This window comes from Moschus berezovskii, chromosome 6 (genome assembly GCF_049115385.1).
Source record: "Moschus berezovskii isolate FMDL1 chromosome 6, NW_MosBer_1.0, whole genome shotgun sequence".
Lineage (NCBI taxonomy): Eukaryota > Metazoa > Chordata > Mammalia > Artiodactyla > Moschidae > Moschus > Moschus berezovskii.
Genome location: NC_142465.1, coordinates 48,187,875 through 48,211,832, shown reverse-complemented (window position 1 = coordinate 48,211,832; position 23,958 = coordinate 48,187,875). Strand labels below are relative to the sequence as shown.

General features: G+C 41.8%; 1 protein-coding gene across 1 annotated transcript in view; it reads left to right on the top strand.

The window, feature by feature from the left end:
- The window catches only part of MYRFL (myelin regulatory factor like), a 123,829-nt gene that overhangs the window by 77,236 nt on the left and 22,635 nt on the right, over positions 1-23,958 (top strand). The window contains exons 12-15 of the mRNA XM_055394799.2: positions 101-209; positions 1,053-1,162; positions 17,319-17,482; positions 18,105-18,168. Coding sequence (XP_055250774.2) covers positions 101-209; positions 1,053-1,162; positions 17,319-17,482; positions 18,105-18,168 — 447 coding nt within the window. The remainder of the gene's footprint in view (positions 1-100; positions 210-1,052; positions 1,163-17,318; positions 17,483-18,104; positions 18,169-23,958) is intronic.

The window sequence follows — 23,958 nt, the reverse complement described above, 5'->3', positions numbered from 1 at the left end:
AGTCCCACTGCCAACGTTCTTTGTCTCTCTGGGTCACTCTGAGCGTTAATTTGAATATCAAACATCTAAGTGCGTGAAATCTGCTCTTTAATTCCATTAGGTTGACACAAACGAACAGCTGAGAAGAATAGCCCAAATGAGGATTGTTGAATATGACTACAAGCCTGAATTTGCGTCTGCAATGGGAATAAACACTGCCCATCAGACAGGTACACACACAAACTCCCTTCTTGATTTTATGAGGTCGACTATTCACGTTTTAATTCCCACTTCATCTGGAGGCTGTATGCCCATAGCTGTTGGCAGCATGCTGTCGTTCTAACATGTCCCCTGTGAAAGCTATAATCACCAGAACAGGGAAGGTTAAAAAAATTGCTGTGTCATCTTTACTCAACAACACCCCAACTCCTCCCCTCAAGGTACTGGTGGACGATTCTGAATGCGTTGCTTCTCTTCCCCAGAGTCCTCTTGTTCATGGGATAAGGGCTGAGGGGCAGATAGCAGAGCAAACTGTAAGCAGCCCTGGACAGCCTCCGGGTAGAGGCGGGAGGTGGCCGGGCAGGTGGGTCCAGTCAGAGGAAAGGCACAGTGGTGTCTATACTCCAGTCCAGGAATTCTAAAGAAACAAGGACCATTTAGGGATCAGAATCCACCTGCAGAAAAAGAGAGAAAATCAAGCTCCAGTCTTACGTCTGTGTACAGGGATTTTAAGGCACTTACCCTTTCCAACTTTTGGCTCAGAGTCTAAAGAAAGAGTGGAGAAAACAACAGTCCCACTTTTAAAAAATTTATTTATTTTTTAATTGAAGGATAAATGCTTCACAAAATTGTGTTGGTTTCTGCCAAACATCAGCATGAATCAGTCATAGGTACACATATTTTAATCTTCGAGTGGTTCTGGGATCCAAATTCCTCCTTTGCTTCAAATGCCTTGTAGATCAAAGCCAATGCTGAGGAGGGATAAGTATCTATTTGCAAAGACATCCTGTTCACCGTTCCCATTCTGGGAAAGGTCTTTTCCTGATGAAACTTGACGGAGTGTTTGTGTCTAGGAATGATTGCCCAGGAGGTGCGAGAGATCCTGCCCAGAGCTGTGAGGGAGGTCGGTGATGTCACTTGTGAAAACGGAGAGACGTTGGAGAACTTCCTCATGGTGGATAAGGTAACCCCCAAACAGATAGCTCCCCTAGGGCTCCAACCCCACAGGTGAACCCCCTTCTGTGGCCAGATTATTCCATGTTGGATATTCACTGTGCCCTGAATATCCAACCAGAAAATGGGACAGTAAAGAGAATTCTTCATTGAGCTGTAGAGTAAGCAGGTATTAATTGTCCCACACTGGTTGTAGGGACCAAAAAAGAAGTCGCGTTAGGGAAAAAGGGGAAAGACCACAAAACAACACTGGAAACCATGGATCTTGTCCGAGGAGCAGTGGCCCTGGGCAGATTGCCCTTCAAACAAGGACCAAACATCATGAGAAATAGTGACTGCCAGTTTTGATTAGACTTTGTCTTGAAAAACGAGACTAAACCTTGTGAACGTGTCATTTCTCTCATATGATATCCTTTAAGTTATAATTAACACAATGTGCTCCTCCTTAGAATGATTGAAGACTGAATGAAGTGTTGAATTCTTTTTTTTTTTTTTTTTGAGCATAGGTTTTCAACAAAACTGTATGTTTGACTTTCACAGCACAATCATAAAGTGGGTCATTTTTACAAAGATATTCATGAGCTTCATCTTTTTTTCCCAAGGGCCTGTCGAAATTCTTTGATATTTAAATCGTTCTCTCTTTCTTTTTTTCAAATCATTCTCTTGTGAAGGAATGTCACCACCCTTGTAGATTAATTCCTCTTCACTTGTTAAGGAGTCTGCCATTTCCTTACTAGCTGATGCTTTGGTTATGATTTGAGGAGTTCTCCCAGATCACGTCTGTTAATTCCGTGAAATCCTGCATCTTTCGCAAGGTTTGCAGATTCACTCTGTGGCTGATTTGCTTTCCATCACATGATTATATTTGATGCTGGAGGGAAGGCTGATTGACATGGGGATTTCATGGCAGTTGGAAGAGGTGTTTGAGTGAAGACTAATTTGTAATTTGTCAGCTCATCGGGGCAGTGCTTCAAAAACTTCAAAGTGAACATGAATCAGTGGGGGCGTTATTAAAATGCAGGTTTTGGTTCAGCCAGAACGGGGTGAGACCCAAGATCCTGCATTTCTAACCAGCCTCCAGGTAAAATCAATTTTGCCAGTTCTGCTGGTCAGCAAGACACACTTGTAGTAGCCAGGTAGCCCCTTTCAGTCTTCTACCTACAAGCTCTTAGACAACAATCACTTAGATAGCAGCATCAGATGGCTTGTTCACTGGGCTGCAAGGGCCGAGTAGAAGTTGAGTTATTAATACTTCCTCCTGCCTCCGATTCCCTGGAGAAGGGAATGGCAACCCACTCCAGTATTCTTGCCTGGAGGATCCCATGGACAGAGGAGCCTGGTGGGCTACAGTCCATGGAATGCCAAAGCGTTGGACACGACCAAGCAACTAATACTTTCACTTTCCTGCCTCCTAGGACCACATCCTCCATAGGAGAAATTCTTCAATCTCTCAGACCTAGGCTATGTTCACTTGAGAGGTGTTATCATCAGAAATGTATTTGAAGAAATTAAAAAAACTTTTTGGCCATACCACATGGCTTGTGGCTTCTTAGTTCCCTGACCCGAGATCGAACCTGGGGCCCCTGAGAGCACCGAATCCTAACCACTGGACCAGCAGGGAGTTACCCAGAAATTTATTTTTAATAATAAAAACAACACTAAAATTTGTATATAATTTACTTAAAATATAAGCTATTTTATATATAAAATATATTCAGAGGTATTGTATGGAAGTTTCCAGGCAAGAATACTGGAGCAGATCACCCTTTCTTCCTCTAGGTGATCTTCCTGACCCAGAGATCGAACCCACATCTCTTGTATCTCCTGCAGTGGCAGGAAGTTTCTTTATCACTATGCCACCTGGGAAGCCATTAAAAATATATTAAAATATAAAATATATTTAGAGGTATATGTAATGAAGTCACCCTCACACTCTTGCATTTTCAAGCTTCCTGGGGTAAGAGAAAAAGCAGAAGCCCAGATGTCAGCCTCAGGGTCCTGGGAGTACGTCATCAGGCTGCCAAGGTGGGAACTCTTGGGGTCTTATCTGGTAACGGCTATCTCACTTCTGTCTCCAGTCCTTCCCTGGAACATTCAGGAAAGGGATTTCTATGTTACCTGTGTGGGTAGTGCCTGTTGAGGACCTTAGGACTGTCACTGTTCAGCAAAAGTTTCTTTGGGTTTTTCTTGTAAGATGGTATGGAGAAACCCGAACGAACCTTTTTGCCAACCTAATAGCTCTTCCTCTGGCCTAGTATTTTCCCATTCTCAGATGAGTTGACTGGAGACAGTCAGGAAGATTAGCAGTTCTGAGGGCCAATGCCCCACTTCCCCTGGAGAAGCTATACCAAGTTCATTGCTAGGAAGCCAAGCCCAGAATCCTGGGAAAGTGGGGGTGGGGGGTGGCATTCCTATTTCAAGCAGCCAGGTCACTTATCACCTGAAAAACCATACATGCCAAGGGGTCACTGAGTTTATAAATAATTAGAACTGACAAGAGTCCAGAAAGGAAAAGGGACGATTCTCTTAGGAAGAGCACCTTGTAGTGATATGGTCTATGGCAGCGTCACCAAGGCCACAGTCATTTACAGCATCTGTGACATCAAGAGAAGATGAATATCCCCACACTCTGAAGCCCGGCTTTCTTCTTTGACTAACTTCTGAGGACAGACTTGAATTGCTGGTTTAAACCTCAACACTCTGGAATATCCCTCTTTTATAAGTACATCCCAGAATATCCTTTGTAGTGAAGTAGCACAGGCTGATGTGAGAGGTCCCCTCCCTGTTCCAGGAGGAAGGAAGCCCTTTGAAATTGGGGGCAAATAATTTTGCATAAATAAACCTTAACTAGTTACTTCTTCACCTTTTTCTGTCCCTAACCCAAATCTCTCTGTCTTGTCACATCTTCGCAAATTTATTATTTCTTTGTCTAACGAGTTTAGAAGTTTGTTGCTCTGGTCATGTTTTCAGGTCTTCATTCTCTTGTGAAATTGCTCATGCATATGGAAAAATTCCTGGAGAAGGAAATGGCAACCTACTCCAGTATTCTTGCCTGGAGAATCCCATGGACAGAGGACCCTGGCGGGCTACAGTCTGTGAGATCGCAGTAAATAAAATGTGCATGTATGTTTAAAAAAAAGCATAGGTTATGTGGTTCTTATTGTCCACACTCTTTTTCTTTTTTTCTGAAGTTGTGTTTTGTTTTTTTTTTTTGATGTGGACTATTTTCAAAGTCTTTATTGAATTTGTTACAATATTGCTTCTGTTTTATGTTTTGACTCTTTGGCTGCAAGGCATGTGAGATCTTAGTTCCCTGACCAGAGATCAAACCCACACCCCCTGCACTGAACGGCAAACTCTTAACCACTAGACAGCCAGGGAAGTACCTCCAGGCTCTTTCTTAACTGTGCAATGAGAAAGATGCACAGACAGACTCTTGCTTTCCGGGCTCCTCCCTATTCATGTTGCACCATGGCAACCTTTCTTGCTTTGTCCAGGCCTGTTTGTTTTCAAGACCTTCGCTAGCACTTCCTGGGCTTTGTGTGTTATAATAATAGGTGGAGATCCAATTAAGATACAAGTCTCTTCCTCTGCACTCCATTTTTCTTCTCTTTTATAAAGAAATTCTCACTGAAGCTAAAATGCAAACTAGAACCTGGAAATGTTGAAATGTGCTCCGTGATTGCTATATCATTTTCACCTGGACTTTGCAACTTGAAGCTGAAATAGGAAAAAGAATTCTGAATCTTTACAGATTGTCCATACAACCAACCAAAGTTGGAGATTAGGGATGTCAGCCAAAGTTGATATAAGCCACTCTTCTTCCTTTCTTTTTTTTTTTTTTGTTTTGTTTTGTTTTACATATGAGTTTCACATTTTTTAAAAAAATGTGGACCATTTTTTAAAGTCTTTATTGAATTTGTTGCAACATTGATTTTGTTTTATTTATGTTTTGTTTTTTTGGCCATGGTGCATGTGGGATGTTAGCTCCCCAAACAGGGATTGAACTCACATCCCTTGCATTGGAAGGTGAATCTTAACCACTAGATGGCCAGGGAAGTACCCTTTCTCTCCTTAACAGGAGCGATGACCTTGTGAGATAAACCTCTCCTGGGGTGATGTGCTGCTTCTCTAAATTCTCATGTTTTGGGTGGCTCAGTGAAAGGTCAGCCATGGGAGATGGGGTGAGAAGACTTGGGGTTCATACTGAGAGCAGGGGAGCCTTAGAGTGGACACCATAGTCTCCTGAGCTAGACTACTGGGGCTCTGCCTTTTGGCTTGCTCATCTATCTCTTTATTTGTTAACTTTTAAATTTTGTTTCTGTGATTATTTGGGAACAACTTGTTCCATTTCTTGAGCATTATTATTAGGTATACGTGGTTTAAGAAAAATGTCCACAATAAATGTAACAACTGCCTTAAAGGACTTCACAACGGAGTCTATATAAAGTTGAGGTTCATCTTATGAAGCACCAGTTCTTGAATAATCTGTTTGTGTATGTTTTTAAGATTCCATGTTAGAAGCCATCCTGCCATAACTTAGTTTGTGGCCACTTTTTCTCTTTGATTCTATTTTTCCTGCAACTGTAATGTGGCAAGAATTGTCTATTTGAGTCATGCAAAGATAAACAACACCTGGTTCCTGTCTTCAAGTAGCTGTCAGTCTAAGTAGGGCGATGTTACAGGTACACAGGAAATAAAGCTCTAACTTAAAACATGAGATGTGATGAATCTGTGGAATGATAGATGAAGTGTTGCCTCAGTTCACAGGAAGGAGAGGGGCTCCCTGGAGACTAGGCAGGGCTTCTCAGATGAAAGGGCATTGACGAGACTCGGAGACAAAGGAAGGGAGGCCCTGGTGGGTTGTGGGGCCTGAGTGTGGCCAGGGTGGAAGGGGTCACAAAGGGCCCACAAACCTCCGTTTTCTCATCCATAGCGTCCATTTGACACCCAGTCCTGCTGTTCTTACTTTGGCACTATCCCTGGTATGTCAGCTTCCTTCTTTATTCTCTCCATTTTCCTCCTTGGCTATCATGCAGCCCTGTAACTGACCTAGACGCCAAGAGAATCATTTCCCTTAAAAAACAAAACAAACCAAACATCTCATCCTATAATCCCCCTTTCCCATTTTTGAATCTTCACTGGCTTATGATTACAACCCTCCACAATCTGGATGGAATCTTCCCTTTCTAACTCATTTCCTAGCACTTACCACCCCTCAGCCACCAAACACCATCTGAAAGAGCTGAGACCTTCAGAATCTGACGTATCTGCACACACATGCATGTCTTGTTCCCAGCTCCTTCCCCCAGCTTTTTTTCTGCTCCTCACACTCCAAGTTTTGTTTCTGCCTTGGAGGTGTTCTGTGGACTGTTCTCTGCCCTGAAGACCCTCCCTTCAGATGATCTCATCATTTGGATCTCAAAGCAAGCCCTTCCCTGACCACTTTGGCTAAAAGAGTCTCTGCGAAGCCTGACTTCACTTTGTTTCTATGATCCAGGGCCGCTGTGAGGGTGCAGAGCGCCTTGGCAATGATTTGAAAAGGGCGCTCCCTCCAGCTGGTGCAAGTCTCTAACACGGGATACATGGCAAATGCTCCCAGCATCCTGAAGACTCCTGTCCCTATCTGACGTGAGCTCGTTTATTTGCCTACTTGTTCAAGCTCCCTGGGTGGTTGTGTGGAGCAAATCTTTCTATATTTTTCCAGACTCTATCTCCAATACTTTATATGTGGCATTAACCCCAGGGCTTAGGGGACTGTAGGATTTTGAGAGATCTTGTGTGATTGAGTTAATGAATTCCACGATGCCGGGATTGCCCCTGTCTACACACTGCCTTAGGCCTTTGGATAGACATCTTCTAGAGTATTTGCTGCATTGTGTTTTCCTTCTTTTTCTATTTAGTGTCTCCTCCACTGGACTAAGACTTTCTCAAGGTCGGGAATGTGCCTCATCGATCTCGTGTGTGTGTGTGTGTGTGTGTGTATGTGTGTGTGTATGTGTGTGTGTTCAGTTTATTTGCTTATATTTGGCTGTGCCAGGCCGTCATCGTGCTGGGTGAGCTTCTCTTGCTGTGGAGCACAGGCTCAGTAGTTGTGAGGCCAGTAGTTGTGGTGCATAGGCTTAGTTGCCCCATGGTATGTGGGATCTCGGTATCCCCAGCAGTCATCAACCCTGCATCCCCTGCATTGGAAGGTGGATCCTGAGCCATTGGACTGCAAGGGAAGTCCCCATCCTGTGTTGTTTAAACAGTATCTGATACCTTGTGGGTTCTCAGTAAGACTTTGTTTATATTAATGCATGAGTTTTTGAATTGCAGTGAACAGAAGAGACGTGGTTCTGCTCACATAAGGAAGTCAGAAGGAGAGGTGTTTTTCTGGGGGAAAAGATGAGTTCCTTTCAAGTTTGGGATGCCAGCTGAGCTTTCAGATGAAGACATACAGAGGTGACTGGGAGTATAGAACGTGAGCAAGCAATTGGGGGGTCGAGGGGGAGCTGCAGACAGGGGTGAAGGTATTAATTCATAAGGAAAAGGTTATGGTCGCAGGTCACAGATGGGAAGGCTGTGGCGAAGTCTGGCCTGCAGACACTTTTTTACCTCATGATGTTTAAGAAATTTTCAAATTCATTGCCTGCTTTTAAAAATTAGGATGGAAATTCCCTGGCGGTCCAGTGGTTAGGACTCAGAACTCCCACTGCAGGGGACATGGGTTCAATACCTGGTCAGGGAACTAAGATCCTGCATGCCAAAAAATATAAACAAATAAATACAATTAGAAGATCTTCACACAAATTTCAAGATTTCTGGTTCCCTTGATATCAGATCTGGGAATGTGGTACTAAGGAGTGCCACCCCTCTGCCCTGCCCTGTCCCAGCAGTTAGTTTAAAAGTCCCTTCTTTTCTCATCAAGAGAGGAGTAGAATTCATTCCTTAGTTGCACTGATATTTCCCATAGGAGTTAGTACACCCTGTTGCATTCACTGATTGACTTGACTCCAAGCTGAATGATTAAAGCTCGTATGCTTTTGCAACCAGCTCTGGGTATTTTAACAACTGACCACTTGTCTGTTGTTTATCTTTTTTTATTTTTTTATTTTTTTTTTTGGTGTCCTGCATCCTGACTCGCACAGCCTGGGACCCAGGGCAGTGACTGATGGGGGAGGTTCAGAGGCACAAGGAGCCCCACACTAATCCTGGACAACCTCTTCCAGTCTACACTCTCTCAGTTGTTGTAGCCGTAAGATGTCTGTGATTTCCACGAGGTCAATGACATTGTCACCACCTGACAACAGAAAGGAACTCTCTCAAGCAGTCTGAGATCACATGAATGCCTCTGCCACCAGATTTGTCTTCGTGATTGATTGAATACTTTGGCCACCTGATGCAAAGAGCCAACTCATTGGAAAAGACCCTGGTGTTGGGAATTATCTTTTTTTAAAAAAAGTTATTTATTTGGCTATGCCAGGTCTTAGTTGTGGTGAGTGGGATCTTTAGTTGTGGCATGTGAACTCTTAGTTGCAGCATGTGGGATCTAGTTCCCTGACCAGGGATTGAACCCAGGCCGCCTACATTGGGAACACGGAGTCTTAGCCACTGGACCACTAGGGAAATCCATGTAGATCATCTTCTTTCCCAGGAGCTCTTTACATTGGGAGCAGGGAGAAAATTCTCTTGTTTCTAAATTTTAGAGAGAAATATGCCATGTACTAAGCTTCCCTGATGGCTCAGAAAGTAAAGAATCTGCCTGTAATGCAGGAGACTCAGGTTCAATCCCTGGGTTGGGAAGATCCCCTGGAGAATGGAATGGCTACCCATTCAAGTTTTCTTGCCTGGAGAATTCCATGGACAGAGGAGCCTGGTGGGCTATAGTCCATGGGGTTGCAAAGAGTTGGGCATAATTGAGCGACTAACACACACAGACACATACACACAAGACATTTATTGTTTTCTTTTAAAGGTTCTTTTTGTAGCTATATCTTTAAAAAGTAATTGCTCATTTATTTTTTCCATGCATTTCAACAAGATGGGTTGATGGATGGATGGATGGACAGATGTGTGATAAAGGAATTAGAGCAGTGTGCTAATTGTGAAATTAAAGTGGGAGGTGGTATGTGGGCATTTACTCTGCAATTAATTTTTTTTAATGCATGCTTGAATTTTTTTCTGTATGCTTGAAAACTTTTGTAATAAAATGTTGGGAAAAGAAGTGCTGTTTCAGACACCTAAAACTGCAATTTAAATATTGTGTCAGCAGGTGGTGGCAATGCTTTGAAGATCAGGTAGCCCATTGATTCATGCCTTTACTAATTTAATACCTGGAATTTCACATTTTATTTACCAAAGTGGTGGTGGTTGTTCAATCACTCAGTTGTGTCCGACTCTTTGCGACCCCAGGGACTGCAGCACACCAGGCTTCCCTGTCCTTCACTATCTCCCGGAGTTTGCTCAAACTCTTGTCCATTGAGTTGGTGATGCCAACCAGCTATCTCGTCCTTTGTCTTCCCCTTCTCCTCCCGCCCTCAGTCTTTCCCAGTATCCGGGTCTTTTCCTGTGGCATCAGGTGGCCAAAGTATTAGAGCTTCAGCTTCAGCATCAGTCCTTCCAATGAATATTTGGGGTTGATTTCCCTTAGGATCTGCTGGTTTGATCTCCTTGCTGTCCAAGTGACTCTCAAGAATGTTTTCCAGCCCCACAGTTTGAAGACATCAAGTCTTTAATGCTCAGCCTTTTTTATTGTCCAGTCTCACATCCCTACATGACTTCTGGAAAAACCATAGCTTTGACTACACGGACCTTTGCCAAAAGTTTCAAAGAGAGTATTTTTGAATAGTTTCTTAAAAAATAAAATCTTTAAGGGCACTCCAGTCCCTTTCTGATGAGTACTGACTTTTCTTTACCTGTAAAGTCTGGCCACTCGGTCAGAACAGCTTCTTCCCTGTAGGTGTAGTTCAGTTTGCTTAGCCTTCACCCATGAAGCTCTTAGATTGCTGGGCTCAGTCTCAGCCACGCAGAGTCCATCACTCTGCCTTTGAACGACAAGCTGAGTAAGAGCGCTGGAGAGCAGGTGAAGAAGCTTTAGCCTGAGAGTGGTGTCTCCCAGATGTGAACTCTGTCTCTTTCTCTCGTTTTCTCTAGTAGATTTTCCTCTCTGTCTTTGTCACTGGAGCTTTAGAGTGGAGGCGCTACCTTTCCTCCCTGAGCTGCTGTTTCTTTCTTACAATTTTTCTTCTCTGCATCCTCCTCTTCCGCGCAACCCCCACAACAATGGCAGCCATGCTAATGTGTTTCGTATATATCCTTGGATAGTCAGGCTGTCTGGAATATTATTAGTGTTTCATGAATGTGTTTTAAATTTCTTTGAATTATATACATCTGCTCATACGCTGATGCGTGAAATTCCTTGGCTTCTGTCCTTACGTTCTCTTCCAGTGATGGGCTCTTCCAACTCTGTTGACCACAGCTATGCAGCGATGAATGTTCTCACACAAGCCTCCTTGTGAATGTGTGGGCAGTTTTCTCTGGCACGCATTCCGGAAGTGGTATAGGATATACACAGCCTTAACTCTACAAAATGCTGCCAGAAGGTTAGTCAGCTCCAACTCATAACAGCAGCACATGAGGCTGACTGCTTCTCTGTGTCCTCATCAATACTTGACATTTTCAGACTTTCTATCTTTTTCACTTCTAATATGGGTGAAATGGTTTCTTACTGTTTTAATTTGTATTTTTCTGATGAGTGATAAAGTTGTACATCTCTTTCTTATATCAGATATTTAGGTTTCTCCTTATGTGAATTGCTTGGCCCAGTTTTCCATTGGATTACCTTTCTTTTGCAGGACAAGAATATACTTTTCCACTTGATGCTGTTATTTAAGTTTTTTTCCACCATTGCTCTCTTAAATAAAATAGACCAAATCTATACCGATGGCTTAAGAGAGGAACAATTATTTTTTGTTTCAATGGCTTCCTTCCTAGTGCTAATTATAACTTAAAACTGTATATCTACTTCTGTTTACTTGTTCTTGGCTGATTTTTCCACTAGAAAGTGTGGTCTATGAAGGCAAAGATCCTGTCTACCTTATCTAATTGTTTTCTCCCTGTACTTAAGACAATCTTCCCAGGTGGTGCAGTGATAAAGAATGCGCCTGCCAGTACAGGAGACTCGAGACACACAGGTTCGATCTCTGGATCAGGAAGATCCCTTGGAGAAGGAAATGGCAACCCACTCCAGTATTCTTGCCTGAAAAATTCCATGGACAGAGGAGCCTGGCAGGCTATCCTTGGGGTCACAAAGAATGAGACACGACTGTGTGTGCACACACACTTAAGACAATGGTTAGCACACCCCAGGTCCTTGAAAAAGAACTGTCGATTCTGTTCATTAATTGAATATTGAACTACATGTGCTGTGAGTTGGCCCTGAGGAGTCATAAGACACTGCCCACAAAAAGACAAGAAATCAAAGAATTGCAACAAGCTGTGCCATGTGTTTGTTCAACTGGAAACTTATCTCAGTCAAAGGACTCAAGCCCTTCCACAGAAAATTACACTGAAACAGAGATAATGAAAATTAAGCAAGAATTCTAAAGCAAACAAACAAAGGGCAACAGTAAAACACATAATTGTAAACAGTTTTATAAATGTGTGCTCCTCCCACATAAAGCAGAGGTGAAAACACTACATCCAGGGGAGTAAGCCCAAGGGTTGCCCTGTTTGCAAGAGAAAACTGCTCGGGAGGGAAACCTCGCCTCCAGGGACCTGCTGGAAATTGAGCTGAAGTCTGAGCTCCCACATCATCTCAGAGCCTGCTTTTCTGGTTTGGGGATTCTAGTTTTTTTTTTTTTTAAATCCACATCAAGGCTTGGGGAGCTGTCCACAAATAAACTCTTGGACAAAGATCTAAAGCTGAGTTTATCCAAAGCCTAAACAATTGCCAGGCACACCCATTAGCTAGAAGACAGTTCTTCTCCCTTGGACAATTATTTTCATAATACTCAGTTAGAGGCAGCTTTATTCCCATGATTTTATTACAAAAACATCAGTCTATGCAACATCAGATGCCACAAGGAGAGATTTTTCAAGTCTGTGACTCTCCCTGGAAAGCAGTAAGAGTTTGTTTCAACTTCTCAAAGCATTCTTTGCTATCAGGCTTTGTTATCCTTCCTTAGTGCTTTTAGACGGGACAAGCTGGGATTCCCAAAGAGAGGAGAAATCAAGTCCACTGCCTGGCTGCTCCACCGTGTGGGGGCTCATTTACTCTCAGTCCTGCAAGGGAGCCGGGAGCATTCTGCAGTCTGTCTCCTAGCGGCTGAGGAGGCAGTGAGAGGCCGTGTACCACCAGAGCGGCAGTCACTCGCGCATCACACTGAGGGCATCAGACGCTAGTGTTTGTTTGCGTAATTCACTCGAATTTCCTAACACAGAAAGGGGATTTGGAACATAGACTTCGTTTTTCTGAGGGAAATCTCAGGTAAACAAACTGGAAGTCTGGCCACCCTCTTCAGTTTCACCAGAGAGCAAGGCTGTGCTGTGTCAGTGCTTCAGGGCTTCTTGAATCACGGCTGTAAGAATGTTTATTCATTTCTGCCCTGTGCTGAAGAATCTGGGGTGGACGAGAGGCAGGCCCTGTCTCCAGGGGTTTGTAATCCTGGTCAACATGACACCAAGTGAAAGGCAGGTGGGCGAAGAGGGTTGACAGCTGGTTTAGGCAGAGGGAGCAGTCAGAGACCAGGGGATACATGATATCTGGTCTATGAAGGGCACGAAGTTAGGAATGATTAGAGCTCAACCTGTGAAGGGGACTGTGTGCAAGGCGAGGCTGAGACACATCTAAGCTGAACAAGGTCTCTGGTTTCACAAACACTTCCTGCTGTTTTTCTGTGCACACACACTTGCCAAACTGCCCTACGTGTCCTTCCAAAAAATATGCTCACGTTGTCCATGTGTACCCTTACCCCAAAGTAAGGCTTTTAAATGCTGGGTGAAGACTACCCCTACCCTCAGACTTATGAGCAAGTTTTGGTGGCAGGCTGGTTTAATCATTTAAAAAATTTTTTTTTAATTATGGTAAAAGTCACATAACATAAAACAACTATTTTAACTATATTTACCTTCCTGGTGGTTCAGATGGTAGAGCATCTGCCTGCAACATGGTTTGATTCCTGGGTCAGGAAGATCCCTTAGAGAAGGAAATGGCAATCCACTCCAGTACTCTTGCCTGGAAAATCTCACAGACAGAGGAGCCTGATAGGCCACAGTCCATGGGGTTGCAAAGAGTAGGACATGACTGAGCAGCTTCACAACTGCACAGTTCAATGACACTAGGTATATTCACCTCTCACCATTATCCATCTCCTGAATTTTTCACTGTCCTCATTTGAAACTCTATCTCCATTAAACACTAACTCTCCATCCTCCCTCCCCTGTGCAACCCAGCTCCTGGCATCTATCAATGTACTTTCTGACCCTACGAATTTGACTATTCTAGGTGTCTCCTATAAGTGGAATCAAACAATATTTTTCTGCACCTAATGTATATTGGTATGCATTTTAAAGATTGACTTAATAAATGTCCTATAAACAGATTGTACCTTCTTCTTTCTTTCTCCTATACTATACAGTGGGCTTCCCAGGTGGCACTAGTGGTAAAGAACCCACCTGCCAAGGCAGGAGACATAAGAGACATGGGTTTGATCCCTGGGTCAGGAAGATCATCTGGAGGAGGGCATGGCAACCCACTCCAATATTCTTGCCTGGAGAATACCATGGACAGGGAAGCCTGGTGGGCCACAGTCCATTGGGTCACAAAGAGTCAGACACGACAGAGCGACTAAGCACTCACGCATGCTATTCAGAAGGTTCTCACCAACCATCTACCTCATACATAATAGTGGATATATTAATTTTCATCATTTTTACATCACGATTGTAAAGCTACATTTCAGCTGAGGTAGTGGGTTTCATTTTAAATGGTCAATAATAACTGGACAGAGTTGAGTAATTAAATTAGATTCAATTACAAAATAGTTCTTAACCAACAGTGGGCATTAGATGGGGAAGCTTTTCACAATTCCCCAACCCTATGCACTTCTCAGTCCTAATGAATATGAACCTCTACATGCAAGCTGAATACTTAGAAAAAGTTCCTCAGCCATCTAGGTACACATTCATAGTTAAATTGAACTCATAGAGACCTCACCACTTGCATAGAAAAGGTCATTTTCAGAAAATTATAGATTACATTTTTGATTAGAAATGTAGTAATGTTTTTGAGTAATATATTTGTACTGACTTCACTATGATGATAGAGGATAAGTCAGAAGTCTTCTAATAAGAGCCAATCCCCATGACATGTCCTAGAAATTTATTTTTTTTGGTAATCTTCCTTTGGATCCATAAGGTCAAAGCCATCCCTACTATCGAGAGGTAGTAGTAAATCCCCTCTCCAGCTCAATTTCCTCTTAAATAGGAAAACACATGAATTATCTTCTTGCCCATTGGATCTACATGGAAGATGCATGGTGCTGGCAAATTTGAGTTGGAGAAGTCAGAGCTGGCTTTTCATCATTATTGACATGTAACCAAACAAATGCAGCCATCGCTTGTGTGTCATGAGGCAGCATGAAAAGTCCTGTGGGGAAACATGGCAGAAAAACCTGACTGTGGTTTAGAGAGGACATCAATATCATTTTCCACGGTCTGTTTTAGTGTGAATTAAATAACAAATTAATATAAATGGCATTATTTTGAGAGAGGGATAACTTAGGTAAGGCATTGGGTTTTTTTTTTTCTTTTTGCAGCTTGAGGCAGTTGTAAAATAACTTAATGTAGCTTTTTGCAACTGTGTATTCTATAGTAGTTTTTTCATTTGATGATATTTTAACTGTTAATGTTTATGGCATTGTGCTTTGTACCATTTATTAAATTTAAAAAAAAAAGAAAAAAATATATCAAGCAAACTTTTTTAAAGGAGAAAAAAAAAATGAAGCCAGTTGCCAAGAAAATATTTTTAAAATATTATGAGAAATAGTAATTCCAGTGAGGATGGAACGAAGTAGGTAGATTCAGGAGATTTTGGATGATGAACTGTGTGATGGATTTCCCGTGGGGGAAGGGAGTCAGAGATGATGCCTGGGAGCCTGTGTTGGACTGCTGAGTGGACATCATATGACCCTGTGACCCACTCTAAATAATACAGTTATAATTCTACTCTAAGGCTTTCTACTCATTACAGTAAATTGTAATATGACATTTATTATGGTTTAGAACCATAGAATGTCATTCCAATCTTCGTGATTTCTGACTTGTTTTTATAAAACAAATTTAGAAGTAAAGGAAAATCTGTACCAGAATTAGAAAATTTAGAAGAGCCTTTGTCAGGAGACTTTGTTTTTTTTTTTGCGTTGTTTTTATTTTGTGATTTATTTATTTTTAAACATTTTTTTTAGTGAAAAATTTCAAATATACAAAATGAGCGAGAAGAGTAATAAAATTTATATACTTTATATACAGTAATAAAATTTATATACTTCACTTAGATTCCACAGTTATCAATTCATCTCCAATCTTGTTTTAGTTAAATAAACTATCCTGCCTCACAGCTGAATTTTTGTAGCTTTGTTGAGATATAATTGACACATAGCACTATGGCAGTTTAAGGTGTACACCATGATGATTTTATATTGATGATTGATTAATGATTGATATACACTTATATTGCAAAATGATTGCCATAATAAGGTTTATCGACAAACCGATCACCTCATATAATTACATTTTGTGTGTGTGTATGGTGAGAACATTTAAGATTTACTCTCTTATCAACTTTCAAGTATATAATATAGTATTGTTCATTATGGAGAAGGCACTGGCCACCCACTCCAGTACTCTTGCCTGGAAAATCCCATGGATGGAGGAGCCTGGTAGGCTGAAGTCCATGGGGTCGCTGAGAGTCTAACATGACTGAGGGACTTCACTTTTCCTTTTCTCTTTCATGCATTGGAGAAGGAAATGGCAACCCACTCCTGTGTTCTTGCCTGGAGAATGCCAGGGACAGCGGAACCTGGTGGGCTGCCGTCTATGGGGTCACACAGAGTCGGATACTACTGAAGCAACTTAGCAGCAGCAGCAGCATTGTTAATTATGGGACTTCCCAGGTGTCTCAGTGGTAAAGAATCTGCCTGCCAATTCAAGAGATACAAGAGATATGAGTTCAATATCTGGGTTGGGAAGGTTCCTGGGAGAAGGAAATGGTAACTCACCCCAGTATTCTTGTCTGGGAAATCGCATGGACAGAGGAGCCTGGCGGGCTACAGTCCATGGGGTCACAAAGAGTCAAACACGGTTTAGTCACTGAGCATGCACACACAAGATGGACACACATGTTCCTATGATGGCTGAAGTGTGTGGACAGGGAAAGGGATGTCTGGCACCCTATGGTTTTGGTTGGTCTCTCCTTTCTTGCTCTTTCTGACATGTCAATAACTTTCTCTGAATAGGAAGAATTGTTATTTTTAAAATTTTGTTTAAGCTAAAATATAAATTGCATGTAATAGCAAGACAGAATTAACACCTCAAGAATTATTCTCTGGTTTATAAATGAAGAAACTGAAGCTCACAGCAGTTGTTCTATTTAACTGGGGCCTCACATCTAGCAGGTGGCCATGCTCAGAGAAAAGCCCAGATCTTCATTCTTCCTTCCTTCACCTGAGCAATTTGATGTATTTTACCAGGGAAAACTGGAGTCATTCCTTAAGATGATTTAGTGATGCACACACAAATCAACATTGAGAAGCCTGTTCTGACTTTCTTTTTATGAGTTTTAAATAGAACATAATGGCCATTGAAAATAAATCTTTGGATTCAAAACTTGACAATGTCCTCCAGCTCTGTTCTGTCTCTTAGATTACAAGGGCATATTTCCATTTTATTGCAAATTGAACATAAGCAGTTTTACTGCACAACCAGAAGTTTAACAAGATCACTTTAAGTTTCAAGTCTCCAGATTTGTCTTGAATGAACTTGATGTTGTGTGTGTGTCATGTGTGTGTGTGTGTGTGTATAACCATTTTCAGTGGAGTGTTGAACTGTTTTTAGATTATCTGTGGACACTTCTCTAGTGGTCTCAAACTGTAAAATTATATGCTCTGAATTGTTTTAATTTTTAGGACCAGATCTTCATGGAAAATGTGGGTGCAGTGAAGCAGCTTTGCAAATTAACCAACAACCTTGAAGAAAGAATAGAAGAGTTAGAAATATGGAACAGAAAGCTGGCCAGGCTAAAGCGGCTCAGTAGTTGGAAGTCCTCTGCCAGTGAGGCGAGCTCAATCAGGTACCTCCACGAATGCCGCAGAAATTTGGAGAAAGGGAGAATGAGGGTCTTTCAGTAACTAGAAAGATCTTTCTGACCAATCTGAATGGTTTATCTACCAAGCAGCAAACATTACTTTATTTTAATTCTCTATTCTTCTTTTAGAATGAATGCTTTGAAACACAATTATTTTCTGTGATAATTTTCTTATTTTTTCTGTTGCTGCTTTTAAGATGAAACAAAATATAATGGATCTGTTTAAGAGTGGTGATTATAGGATGTGCTACATTTTAACAAACAGACTGCCTCTGTTTTTAACAAGGAAAGGGGACCATTTCTAAATTTAGAAAACTATGTTTGATCCTCAGGGACAAAAATTATTCTATTTTTTATTACTTAAGGAGGTAAGTGCATATTTTCTGGGGTATAGTTTTGAGAAAAAGGGAAATGTAAATTTTAATGCATTTATTTATATTTACTAAAGTTCTTTTACACAAAAAGAACTCTCAGTTGCCTTGACTTTCCTTTTTAAAATTACAAAAAAAGAGCCATACTGTTGTGTTAGTGACAGCCTAGGCCTTTGTTATATAACTCCCAGAGAGGCATTTGATTTGTAATTAATTTTCTCTTTCTCTTTTTAAAGCAAATTTAGCAGAGCTCTTAGTGCATCGTCTCCAAAAAGGACCATTTCCAAAAAAAACAGCAAGGTAAATAAGACTTAAATTTATAATGAGCAGAGATGATATTTTCTATTAAAATGGAGTTTATGAAAATTAATCAAGAATTGTTTTCTTTGTTTATTTGTTGATGGGTTCTCTAGTATGTATCCTTATGTGTTTAAGACATTTAAATATTATTCCTTTAATAGATGTTAATTGGTTTTTCAAAGAGGAGTTTAGGGACATTCATTTCAGAAATATTACCCTGCCAGAGAAGGAAATGGCAACCCACTCCAGTGTTCCTGCCTGGAGAATCCCAGGGACGGGGGAGCCTGGTTGGCTGCCGTATATGGGGTCGCACAGAGTCGGACACGACTGAGGTGACTTAGCAGCAGCAGTTTTTGTGTGTATTTTCCCCAACAAGTGAAATTCATCAGCGGATGACCCTGGGTTATAAGACCTGTGTGTATTCCTTAACTTGACTTAGTCCCTTATCTTTGGTCCCAAAATATCCCAAAGGGGTGTCAGTTAATCTCTAAATCTCTCTTTTCCCTTTCATATTTGGTACTCTGTATGCAAATAGAGACTAGGTATTCATTTGCTTGCAAAGCTTAAAATGTGGCATCTTTATTAATGAATGGAGCATTTCATCAAATAGGATAACATTTACAGTAAAAAGTGAAGGTTAATCATTTATTAGCTTAAAGGACAGCCTCTCCATGGCAGAGAAGTGTCAGGGAGGGCGAAGCTGCAGTCCTTTCTTCCTAGCTGCATTCATAGAAAGCTGTGAACCTCAGTTACGCCTCAGATCCACTGATGCTCCCAGAGGAAGATGTTTATGACCTTCATCTGTATCTTGTTAAGGGCTGACCTGATAGTTGGGCCATTGTTCTGGTTTACTGTCTACTTCTTCTGTTGTGCGTTGCTGAACTATTCTAAGAGGATGTAAGAAGAGTTCAGTATTCTACTAAAAAGTGCTAAAATACTATGCTGCAGACAAATTTCTTGGTATATGCCAACAGATATCAATACATGGATAAATAAACATGTAGAAGTGTTCCTGGGAAAGTTTACTTAATTGCATTGGAAAACAGATAATACCATAAACTTCCAGATGTTCAAGTTGGATTTAGAAAAGGCAGAGGACCCAGAGATGAAATTGCTGACATCCCTTGTATCATCGAAAAAGCACGAGAGTTCCAGAAAAACATCTACTTCTGCATTATTGACTATGCCAAAGCCTTTGACTGTGTGGATCACAACAAACGTAGAAAATTCTTAAAGAGTTGGGAATACCAGACCACCTGACCTGCCTCCGGAGAAATCTGTATGCAGGTCAAGAAGCAACAGTTAGAACTGGACATGGAACACAGACTGGTTCAAAATCGGGAAAGCAGCATACCAAGGATGTGTATTGTCACCCTGGTTATTTAACTTACATGCAGAGTACATCATGAGGAACGCTGGGCTGGAAGAAGCACAAGCTGGAATCAAGATTGCCGGGAGAAATATCAATAACCTCAGATATGCAGATGACACCACCCTTATGGCAGAAAGTGAAGAGGAACTCAAAAGCCTCTTGATGCAAGTGAAAGAGGAGAGTGAAAAGTTTGGCTTGAAGCTCAACATTCAGAAAACAAAGATCATGGCATCTGGTCCCATCACTTCATGGGAAATAGATGGGGAAATAGTGGAAACAGTGACAGACTTTATTTTGGGGGCTCCAAAATCACTGCAGATGGTGACTGCAGCCATGAAATTAAAAGACGCTTGCTCCTTGGAAGAAAAGTTATGCCCAACCTAGACAGCATACTAAAAAGCAGAGACATTACTTTTCCAACAAAGGTCTGTCTAGTCAAAGCGATGGTTTTTCCAGTAGTCATGTACGGATGTGAGAGTTGGCTTATAAAGAAAGCTGAGCACCAAAGAAGTGATGCTTTTGAACTGTGGTGTTGGAGAAGACTCTTGAGAGTCCCTTGGACTGCAGAGAGATCCAACTAATCTATCCTAAAGGAAATCCATCCTGAATATTCATTGGAAGGACTGATGCTAAAGCTGAAATTCCAGTACTTTGGCCACCTGATGTGAAAAACTGACTCATTTGAAAAGACCCTGATGCTGGGAAAGATCGAAGGAAAGAGGAGAAAGGGACGACAGAGGATGAGATGGTTGGATGGCATCACCGACTCAATGGACATGAGTTTGAGTAAACTCTGGGAGTTGGTGATGGACAGGGAAGCCAGGCGTGCTGCAGTCTATGAGGTTGCAAAGAGTCAGACACGACTGAGCAGCTGAATTGAGCTGAACTGAACTGAACAGATAATAATAGTGTCTACCTTACAAAAATAACTTATAGGATTAAATGATCTAAAGTCCTCAGCACAATGCCCAGCACATAGCAGGTTGCTCAATAAACACAAAATACTAACAATATTGTGTAGGGAAGCTGCTCTTTGTACTAACCAGTTTGCAAGGGAATAGAGGAACTGTATCTACATCAATGGAGGCCCTGATTGGAAGGTACTGTTTGGTTCCTGTGGGCTTCCCTGGTGGCTCAACAGTAAAGAATCCACCTGTAATGCAGGCGCTGCAGGAGACTCAGGTTGGATCTCTTGGTCAGGAAGATCCCCTGGAGGAGGGTATGGCAACCCACTCCAGTATTCTTGCCTGGAGAATCCCATGGACAGAGGAGCCTGGCGGGCTACAGGCCATGGGGTCGCAAAAGTGTTAGATGCCACTGAGGCAACTTAGCAAGCACACATGCATTTGGTTCCTGAGTAACCTTTGTAGCAACCATCTTGCACCTAAGGGATCTCTTTCTTTCACAGTTTTCTCCAGATATTAACTACAATATATGGTCCATGAGAACAGACTCTGGTCTGTCTTCCTCACTGTCTGTCCCCAGGGACTGGCACATAGTGTGTACTCAATAACTATTTGTTAAATCAGTGCATGAATGGAGACCCAGTCTGAAAATATTCCCTGTAGGCTCACAATCTAGATTTAAAACATTAAGAGATTTAATGTCTTGGGTGCGTAGGTGGCAGGAGTGTTGGGGTATGAACACAGAGTCCAGGACTTGTATAGACATTGAAGAGCGTCCATTCAATTCAAAGACCTCTTATAGTCACTGTCTTATGCCTGTGGAGGCAAAGGTGAGTAAGATGTGGCCTCTTCTAAGGAGTTTTAAGCTAGGGACGTCCTTGGTAGTCCAGTGGTTAAGACTTTGCCTTCCATTGCAGGGAGTGCAGGTCCCCCCAACCCAGGGGGTCGGGGAGGTAAGATCCCACATTCCTTGGGGCCAAAAAACCCAAAACAGAAAACAGAAGCAATATTGTAACAAATTCAATGAAGATTTTTAAAGGGTCTACATAAAAAAAAAATCTTAAAGAAAAGAAAAAAGAAGTTTAAAGTAGCCAGGGAAAATCAGAAGAGAATAAAAAGACCAGTTGTACCTGGAAGTGATAAATAATGTAGAAGCTCAGAGCACTGAGGGAGTATCATGGGAATCGGACCTTCAAGGGGGCAAAGATGTGTCTGGAAAGTGACAGGAGCTGCCGGAGCAGTTCTGGATGGAATGACACAAGCCAAGGTCTGGGAGCTGGTGCTGGCTTCATTGACTAGGTGCGAGTTTGTTAGGGAGGAGAGAAGTTAAGGCTGAAAATAAGTTAGTCTCAGTTTCTGGATCACCAGTTAAGGAGTTCATTTGGTAGCCATGAAGACCTTTTAAATAACAACAATAAGTTGTACAGTGTCTCCTTTCTTTACAGACAGACAAAGGGAGGCAGCATGGCATTGAGAATAACAGCACGTATTCTGAAAATGTTAGTTGCTCAGTTGTGTCTGACTCTTTGAGACCGCATCGACTGTAGCCCATCAGGCTCCTCAGTCCATGGACTTCTCCAGGCAAGAAAACTGGAATGAGTTGCCATTCCCTACTCCAGGGGATCTTCTCAACCCAGAGATCAAACCCGAGTCTCCTACATTGCAGAACGATTCTTTCTGTCTGAGCCACCAGGGAAGCCCCACAGATTCTGAAGCCAAGTGTTTTTTGGGTCAAAGCCTGCCTCTGTAACTCATTAGCTGTGTGATCTTGAGTGAAGAACTTGGCCTCCCTGGGCCTCACTATTCCCCATCTCCAAAATAGGGATGAGAACAGTACCTGCCTTATAGGGTTGAGAATTATTGTAAGGTTCAATAAATTAGTATACATAAAGCACTCAGAAGAGAGTGTTTCACGTAAGTGCCATATAAGTGTTCACCATTAGTATTTTCAAACCCACTTTCAGTGGTTTTCATACTTTGGCATATATCAGTCTTCCAGGGAGCTTGGTAAAATACCAATGTGTGCTGTTGACTTGGGTGAAGTTGGAAAAACCTCAGAGTTCAAGTAAAAATTCACTGAGGACGTGGAGAAGAAAGGTGAAAGGGAAGGAACTGATGCAGACACTTTTCATTATCCTGCTTCTTACAGCTTCCCAGTCCCTACCTCAGTCTGAATGGACACCTATTGAATCAGAATGTTTCAGGGCATTTAGATTTTTAACAAGCTCCATTGTAATCTTCATGCAAACTTGAATTTGAGAACCAATACACTGTTAATTAGATCCACCCAATAACTCTGTAAAGTAGGCAGGTGTGATTTCATCCTTCCTATTTTATTGATGAAGAAAATGAGGATCAATGACACTTCGATGACTTGTTCAGGGCTTGACTCCAAGTCTGACTCCAGGTCTTGGGTGATTTTCCTATATTAGGTCAAAGGATTTGGAACAAAACCAGAAAGATTTTAAACAATCTGGCACCTTTAGTGAGTAGGTTGGGAGGGAAGCTGCTATCCTGAAATTAATACTATTTAATTCTAATCAATTCAAAAATTCCATTGAGTTCCTTCTGTGCACAGAGCACTAGCTGGGCATCCTCAGAACTATTCCAGTGAGATGTAGGAATGGTATAAACCATCTACATCTTGGTATTCAGTGGTGGTGGTTTAGTCGCTAAGTTGTGTCTGACTCTTTGCGACCCCATGGACTGTAGCCCACCAGGCTAATCTGTCCATGGGATTTTTCAGGCAAGAATACTGGAGTGGGTTGCCATTTCCTTCTCCAGAGGAATCTTCCCCACCCAGGCATTGAACCTGGGTCTCCTGCATTGCAAGCGGATTCTTTAGCAACTGAGCTATTGGTATTCAGTGAAAGTGAAAGTCATTTAGTCTTGTCAGACTCTTTGCGACCCCATGGACTATACAGTCCTTGGAATTCTCCAGGCCAGAATCCTGGAGTGGATAGCCTTTCCCTTCTCCAGGGGATCTTCCCAACCCTGGGACTGAACCCAGGTCTCCCACATTGTAGGTGGATTCTTTACCAGCTGAGCCACAAGGGAAGCCTATTGGTATTCAGAATGGCTTCTTATTGCACCTATGGATGACTCAGTTATAATATTTATATTATATATATATAATAGCCCTAAAGATTTGAGTAATTATTAAAAAGGGTGCAGTTAATCCCCACCCACAATATTACACTGAAGAACATTTTTTTTTATGCAGATAATCTGCCCAAGAAATTCAAAGACCAATTTAAGCTTTTTCTTGTCTACTACCGTCCTTCAAGTCCCTTCTTACCCTGGACCCCCAGGAGGAAGCAAACATAACACTTTCTGCTGCATAAGTAGGAAAACTCATATTTAAAGAGCTTATATTTAACTGAGCAGAAAACCTCTCCTCTCTCTAGTCAGATTCTCACCAATTGCACAGCTGTCTATCCTAGTTCTGGCTCATTCCTCACGTGCAAGTTCTTAATGCCAATATGTACCAGTCCTAAAGGTTTATCTCATTCA